Raw genomic sequence first — 8,223 nt, 5'->3', positions numbered from 1 at the left:
TTGACATGTGGGTGCATTTCCAAGCGACAAGGCCCTAAGGAGAGAGTGTATTGGTTATAATCAAGAACAGCAAAGGCAGGATGCTGGAGATGAGGCCAGAGATGAAGGGGCATGGACGCTGTACAAGACACTTTAGCAAAGGCCTTGGAGGGCATTACAAGGACTTTGGTTTTTCCTCTGAGCAAATGAGATCCACGGGAGGGTTTTGAGCAATGTCATGATCTGACTCACATTTCAAAAGGATCATTTCACATATACAAATGAGTATTTTATTTTAAAATAAAACTTTTTATTGAAATTTTTTCAAACACAAGTTGGTATAACACCTGTATTTTCTGTACCTCACTGACCAACTGTGAACGATTAATGCAATATTCTTTCTGTGTACTCTGTGTCTATAATCCTGTATAACCACAACACAGTTATCACAACCAAGACATTTAATATTGCTACAGTATCACTCAATATCCAATCAACATTAAATTTTCCCCAATTATTCCCCAAATACCCCTTTTACTAGGGGAACTATAATTTATCTTTCAATCAGGACATTAAAAAAATTATATATAACTTACACACAGGTAAAACATAGACATCTTAAGTGCATAGCTCTGTGAATATTTACATATGGATACGCCTAAGTAACTGTCCCCCAAAACAAGATAAGCTCACTCACTTATGCCGAGACAACAGGGATAATCAGGACTGCTTGCTTGTGAATAGATTCATATTAAATTTTTCTGGCAAGAATATTATCAGTGACCTATTTGTATCACATCAAAACACACTTCTGTTTGTATCATTACCTGGTAATGATGAGTTTGTTTATTTGGTTAAGGTATACATAACCAAATTTCAGTTTCTGTCTATAGGCCTCATCTTGCCCAATGTAGAAATTTACTTGAGGCACCTTCAGAAAAATTAATTCCATTCGGTGAATTTGTATTTTTTAAATTTCCCCATCTCCTTCCTCCTCTGCTCCCTTAGGGCTGGGGATCTTGGGCGGGATGGGATGGCCACGTCCTCTTTCGCTTCCTGTCAGGCAGTTCACAGGCTTTTGCTCAGGCAGGAAACATGGAGAGTGTGGAGCAGCCTGAGTCCAGCTGTCAAATGGCACCATGGAGTTGGCTGTAGTCATTTCTCTGTCATTAATTATAATCACAGCCGCATCCCATTTCCAGGTATTGTAATCTCATTGCAGACTTTTTGTTAATACTTTATTCCTATAAAGCAAATGAAATGTTTTAGAATTGAGATGAAATATCAAGTTGCATTCTTGAAAATAACCAAGAAACCCATTCCTGGAATGCCAATAAAATTGCCCTTAAACTTCAGGATCCTGAGTGGGAAGCATGTGGCCACATCATCAAGGAATGACAATCATCCAATGCATCATGTCTCTCTAATATGTTCCTTTCCTGTTCAGCTCATGGGCAGGAGGGGCCCCAGATAGAACTTTAACATTTGCCCAGTGGCCCACATATCCCATTAAAAGGATATCCAAAGGGACCTCAATTCTCTTCAAGTTGCTCAGCATAGAATTGTGGTGAGAAGCAGGACTGCCAAAACGGGAAAAAAATGAGTGTACACTCACATACTTGGTCCTGTAGGATGTGGTAATTATGACAGTGCCTGAGGGTGGCCACTGCAGGCTGGTGGATGGGGAGTCTAGCCTAAGAAGCCCACTCACTCCAGGCTTCTATCCTCAGCCAGCTGTCCTAGACCTTGGTGTTCAATCATCGTGACACCAAAGATAGGTCCTCAGCAGCCCAACAGAGAGCTCACGATGAAGCCTAGGATGGTTCCTGGACAACTGCAGGGGGGCAGATGGATCCCTGGGAACCAAGTGTGGGCTGCACCAAGTCCCTCTGTTCAGAGGGATGATCTTTCCATCCTCCTACTCCCCTAGTCCCTCCCACTCCTCCCCAAGCCCCACCCCAAGTAAGCCCAGCAGCACTCAGCCCTCTTTAGCGCTGACAGTTCCCTTTGAGCATCTTACTGCTCCTCCTCTCCACTTGTGCCTTTTAGAAAACACCTCCATTTACAGCCTCTACTCTCCATCCCTTGTTCAACCAACACCAAATTATCTACGTTCTTTACTGCTTTGAATCTTTTACGTTTTCCAAGCAAGTATGTTATCTGTACCTTCTTCAGCTTCATTTGATATTACTTATGATAATTTCCCTTTGGAAATTCTCCCCATCGACTTCATATTTCAGCTTTTCTCTTTGTTTCTTTTCTGTCTCCTTTAACACGCCCCTAAAATACTGCTGTTCCTTGAAGCTCTGTCCTCAGGCCCAGTGCAACTCTTGTCCTTAACAATGTTTAACTATTAACTACCAAATACCTATTTAGAAGCCAGGTGTCCTTTTTTGGCCCCACACAAGGTGCCAGGCCCTTTAAACTTTCCCACAAGATTTTTCTCATTGACCTTATCCCCTTCCCTCCTGGGCAGTGTAAGCCTCAGTCCATTTACTTGCTTAACGTGCTTCAGTGGCCCATCACCCAGGGGTGATGCACCTGACTTCAGACTCCTTGTCCCTCCCTGACTACTGGAAAGTGTTCAAAAAATTTTGCACATGAACGTTTTTCTTTAAAACTGCACATAAGTTTCCCCAATAGGTTCTCAATAAACATAGTGGTCTTTCGGAATAAAAGTTCCTTTACAGGCATATAAACTTCTTAATAACATCTTAATTTTAGTACTATAGGTGGCTTTTGCATACTTTCTGGTCCAATGGCTCCTCATTTTAGAGACATGGAAACCGAGGCCCAGAAAAGTTGTGTCATGTGTCACGTTATTGAAATGACTGCTGCTAGAAACAGGACTGCGGTCCAGGACTGCTCTTCCTTGACCCACCACTGCTGTTGCTGCTTCAAAACTGTACCCCACCCGCACCCCACCCAAGTTTGTCAATTTTAGTGGCTTATTTTAATAAAAAATTTTCCCTATTCACATTTAGGAAGAGAAATCTTAACTAATTAGCTCGACAAACTAGAGAACAACAAATTTATCCAGCCCCTTCCATCAGATTTATTCCTCACCATTTTCTTTAGTATGTTGATTTTAATTTGGCTCGAAACTTAAAAATTACAGAGAACAGCCTTTTGTAGACTTCCTTCTGTTCTCTTCATAATTGTGCTTCTAAAACTTGTTTGGTGATTACAAAGATACTTCATTGACCATATCACATAACTAATAAAACCTATCAAAAGAACACCACTGGCTACCAGGTAAACTAAACTTTCCAACATTTAAAACTTACTATAACTTGATCACAAACTAATGATATTACTCAAAATCTATAATGCTCAGTTTGGGCCAATTTTTTTTTTTTGCATATGTCATGTATTTCCATCTTCATGACTTTGTTCAAACTAATCCCACTTGCTGGATTAATACCCACTTTTCTTTTTTTTAATGCTTGCTACATGCAAGAGACAGTGCCCAGAACTCTAAATACGCTAACATTTAATTTTCATGTTATTGTCACATAGGATTCTACCCATTTTATAAGTGAGAAAACCAAGATTTTTTTCCGAGCATATCCTGTCACACAGAACTACTTACAATTTCTACTTTGTCCTAAGTTCTTTCACAGCCTTGACACTGGTCCCTATTCTGAAAAATGACCTTACTCCTCCTTTCCATCTAGTCAGTTCTCTTAAGAAACCTCTTCTTTGATGCCGGTTATCACTTGGTAATACAGCTATTTACATTCCAGTCATTAGGCTGTTGGCCGCTTAACTGAAGGTTTTTTTTTTTTTTTTTTGCTAGCCATTATTTCTGTGTAGTGCATACACCTGGAATATAGTAATTACACAATGGTTGCTGCTCCAAAATTATGGGTTTCCAGATAGAAGCAGTAGGCCCTGATATGAAAATGGTCTTTTACCTAGGGATACACTTATTTTAGGTAGTAATTTTTGTGAAACTCTTTACTGACAACTTGTACTAAAAATACAGGGCTAATTAAGATTAATAAGTATTTCCTCCCTCTCCCATAAATAAAACCAGGTGCCCACTTGTAGTTTGTAGACAAGTACCAGGTCATTACCTTCGAACGCATTTGGGGCACAGCATATTGTCCTCCAGGTGTGGAGGTGGGACGTTGCTGGCAGGTAGCAGGAAGAGTGCAGACACTGTCCTTCGTTTTTCAGGAACCCAAGGCTGTCCAGCATGAAACTGCAAACGAACCCAGCCCTCGGTGTTAGCAGGGAGACTTCTCCCATGGACCACGCACCACCTGACCCCTGGGGAGGAGAAGACAGATAAGTATGAACACAGCAAGGCCAAATTCTAATGTTTGAGATTGCACCATGACCTTTGACTCTACTGCCAGCTCTCAGATATGAACGCTGGAAACCTAACTTGACCTATTCTACCCTGTTCTTCTTTAGAAAACAAGGCAAAAACAGTTCCTGTTAAATCTTTAAAAAGAAACAAAAATACATTTAGAAATAGTATAGCAGCAGGTGGGTAAACAGAAGACAGTGTAGGGGAGGCAAAACTTCACCTCTGCCCACCACAGGTTTTCACCTGGGTCTCTTAAGAAAAAGATTAACAAGACAAAACCAGTTTATCAGTTCCTGCAGCACACATCATGCAGGAGAAAACACAAAAACAACTCAAAATGGCGGCTTAGAATTCCACCTTCGACAAAGAACTTCATACATTTGTAAAGAAATGACAGAACAAAGGAAAGCAGTTTTAGGCTTCCAAGGGTGGCAAACAGTGGGAAGGGAAATATAAATACATGGGAGGAAACCATGGATGGATCCACTGGATAGGGCTTGTTTGCAGGTTGCTCTGGTGCCAACGCAGTGGATAAGTCTGTCTCCAACAAAAGAACAGATACCCTGCTTTGGGGAAGAAAAGGGGGAGCTTCTTCTGGGTTGGCTGCTTTTTAATTGCCTTCAGCTCAAAATAATTTTTGTAACAAAGTGGCATATTTTCGGGGTGACATTCTGGTTTCCTTCAATAGAAAGACTAAACCAGAGTGGTCTGGGAAGGCCTTCATAAGATCAGGGGTCTCAGCTCTTAGCAGGCACTATAATGTGCTGGCCAGGTTATGGTCTTCCTTAATTTTGTCCCCTGTGACTCTTACAATAACATTATGAGGTAGGGATTATAATTAACCCACTCTACTGTGAGGAAACTGGGAACTAGATTAAATAACTATTAAGATCACTTATTTAACAGATGCTAGAGGATTCAGGGCTGTAGCTCAGGCAGTTGATTTCAGAGCCTGCGTTTTCTTTTAATTCCTCAAAGAAGGAGAAAGGATCAAGCCAGATTGTGACCCCCTTCTGAGGACCTCAGTAATCTAGAGCAGCGGTTCTCAAAGTGTGGCCCCCAGATTAGCATCGTCTGCAGTGCCTGGGAAATTTTTTAGAAATGCTAGTCCCCAGGCCCTACCCAGACCTGAATCAGAAAAACACGTGGGTGGAGCCCGGGAATCCCCAGGCTTTCACATGATGTGGATAATACCTAGAAATTAATCAGAGGTTAATATCGATTAAACTTATTTTCCATCGGAACCAGAACCAGTTCTTCTTCTTTTTTTTTTATCCTTTTAGAGCAGTTTCAGGTTCACAACAGAATTGAGCAGAAAATACAGAGAGTTCACACGTAGCCCTCCACACCCACACATATATACTCCCCTACCCTCAACATACCTCATCAGTGTGGCATATTTGGCACAACCGATGAATCACAGAACCAGTTCTTAATATTGAGCTTACCATAGGCCTCTTGTGACTCCACTGACTCCACCTTCCCAGCCCCCGCTGCAGTTCTGCTCCAGGAGGCAAACAGAGCTTCTGGGTCAGAAGTTGATAAAGTTATATCATCTCCTTCTTGGAGAGCGGGAGGCCCTTCAAGGGCAGGTGCCCCCTCCTCAGAGGAAGCAGCCACTTTAGGAGAATCAGTTCTATCAGAGGACATCTTTTTATCAGAACTTCCCAGTAGCAGTTCCCACTGGGCCATCTTTGCTTTCCTTCGTGATGCCGATAGGATCCTGGCCTCCTTTGCTGTGGCAGGAATGTCCTGCAAAGAGAGTTTGAAAGATTCAAGTGCTATCAGAAGTGCAGCCTCTTTGATTACTCTGTGCACAGAGCTGGCGAAGACTGAGGATGGGGGATGCTGTCCCTTGTTAGAAGGAGTGAAGGGGGGACGGGGTAAGACAACTCCTTACTCACTTTTTGATGCTATTTTAGGTAATTAGGATTGAGAATGAAACCTCCCATCCTGCCAAATTCCCTATAAATTACTCACCTTTTGATGAGGGTAAGCATACTCGCAGAGTCGTTTATATCCCTCTAATTTCTAAGACAAGAGAAAAATGAGTTAACAATCAAAGTTAGGTTCGTACTCTTCCTCCCAAGAGCATCGTCTCCCGCTCAGGACTCTCACCTGACCCTTGGTGCTCAGTTTCAATTGCTGGCACCAAGCCCGCAAAACATCTCGGTGAATCAGGTTGACTGGCGGCAGTTTAGAAGGTAATGGAGGAATTGGTATCCTCTTCTGAGATCTTACGCTGTCACTACATTGTGGCATCTTTTGTGGACAGCAAACTGAAGGAGAATGGGATAAAATCAGCAATAATTAACTTTTGTGTAGCCTTTTAAAATGTCAAAATTTCAATCACTTTTAGTTCACTTAGTCTACTCCCCACTGTACAGTTAAATGACTTGCCAAAAACCACGGAAACTCCAAGGGACAGAACCTCAAACCTATGACTGGCAATATTTCTGAATTCCTCAACTTTTACTTTCTAAAACTCCCCACTACTCACACTCACTTCCTCTTTTGTGAGAGTTTTAAACCACAGACTGAGGAAGGGAGGGTATAGATCAGTGGTAGAGTGAGTGATTAGCACGCACGAGGTTCAATCCTCAGTACCTCTGTTAAAAAATAAAACTAATTACCTACCTCCTTCAAAAAAAAAAAAAAAAATTTAAACCACTTCTCCAAGGAGGTTGACCTAGAGATTGCACTTCCAATGCAGGGAATGATAGAAGCTTTAGACCTGAGATCATAAATACTCAGCGATGCCTTGCCCTCTCACCACAAAACAAAATAAACCATCCAGCAATGCTACACAATCACTAATACCCATAATTCTGGCAACCCACCCCCATCAGAGCGAACTCCGGTCTCACTACAGGCAGGCCTCCTTCTGCTGCTCCTCACACACACTCTCACCACTCAGGAAAGACTTGTGGAGCACACAACAGACACAACTACAATGGCACTAATAGTTGCTCGGTCTACTGAGTGCACGTTACTGTCAGATAGAGTATAGGTGGTTTACCTAATTATTCTGTGTAAATTACAACTGACCATCCACCCTGACCTCAACCCAACTCAGCACGGTAGCTATTATCCTCAGCTTTTAGAACAAGAAGTGGAATTTCAAGGATGAGATTTCAGATTTATAGCTGTCTGTCCCCAGATCATTGCACATTGAGATCCTTAACTCCCTGCAGCTAGAGAAGGCAAAATAATGATCAGAACCAGGAGGTAAGATTTAAGCTAGGCTTCAAAGAAGTGTAGGATTTGCAGAATACAGGAAGGAGATTTCTCCCATATTTTTTCTACTTTTTCAGAAAAATCCCTCAGTCTTCTTAGACCCAAGGAAATAGAATTTGAGGACTTATGGATCTCTTACCTTCGTCATTTTCCCCAGATCTTTTTCTTTTGGTCCCCTTCGCTGAGTTTTTTGGTATCTTTGGTTCACCAGAAGCCCTCTGTTCGTCTTCCGCTTCTACTGATGTAGATTTGAATTTGCTGCTCATATATTCTTCCTCTGACTCCTTTGTGGAGTTCCCCTGGGGATAGAGGGACTGGTCAGTCATTCCTCTGGTGTCCCACCCACCACATACACTACCTAGCTTAAGACATTTCACATCTAAGGTTCCAAGAGGGTCACTGAACTCCGCTGGCAACGTGGATTCTTTTCTGGATATCATCTTAATACTCAAGTCTATTTATAACATAGGTAAGCAGTGATGGGGAAGTGGACGGCCAATTTGAAAGTATGAAAAAAGAGTCTCTCTCTCTCTATACAGTCTTACACACACATATATATACAAAAGAAGTAGAAGAAACTAGCTTCTGCTTTGAAGAAAGCCCGTACATACATCGCCCATTACGTCCATTAGCCCTCTCCTGGAAGGGTTTTTTCCCCTTTCCTCTTACCCTCCTCGACCTCCTCTGGA

At 42.1% G+C, this 8,223-nt stretch overlaps 1 protein-coding gene across 1 annotated transcript; it reads right to left on the bottom strand.

Annotated features, from left to right (window-relative positions):
- Positions 1-1,192: 1,192 nt before the first annotated feature.
- Positions 1,193-7,860, bottom strand: DPPA4 (developmental pluripotency associated 4). Its single transcript, XM_010978546.3, has 6 exons — positions 7,674-7,860; positions 6,416-6,576; positions 6,278-6,328; positions 5,746-6,049; positions 4,059-4,254; positions 1,193-1,223 (listed from the first exon to the last, which is right to left on the bottom strand). The coding sequence occupies exons 1-6, from the start codon at positions 7,858-7,860 to the stop codon at positions 1,193-1,195; spliced, it is 930 nt and encodes a 309-aa protein (XP_010976848.3).
- Positions 7,861-8,223: the final 363 nt, after the last annotated feature.

Source organism: Camelus dromedarius, chromosome 2 (assembly GCF_036321535.1).
Source record: "Camelus dromedarius isolate mCamDro1 chromosome 2, mCamDro1.pat, whole genome shotgun sequence".
NCBI lineage: Eukaryota > Metazoa > Chordata > Mammalia > Artiodactyla > Camelidae > Camelus > Camelus dromedarius.
Note: the sequence above shows the minus strand (reverse complement) of the source record. Positions and strands in the feature narration are given on the sequence as shown.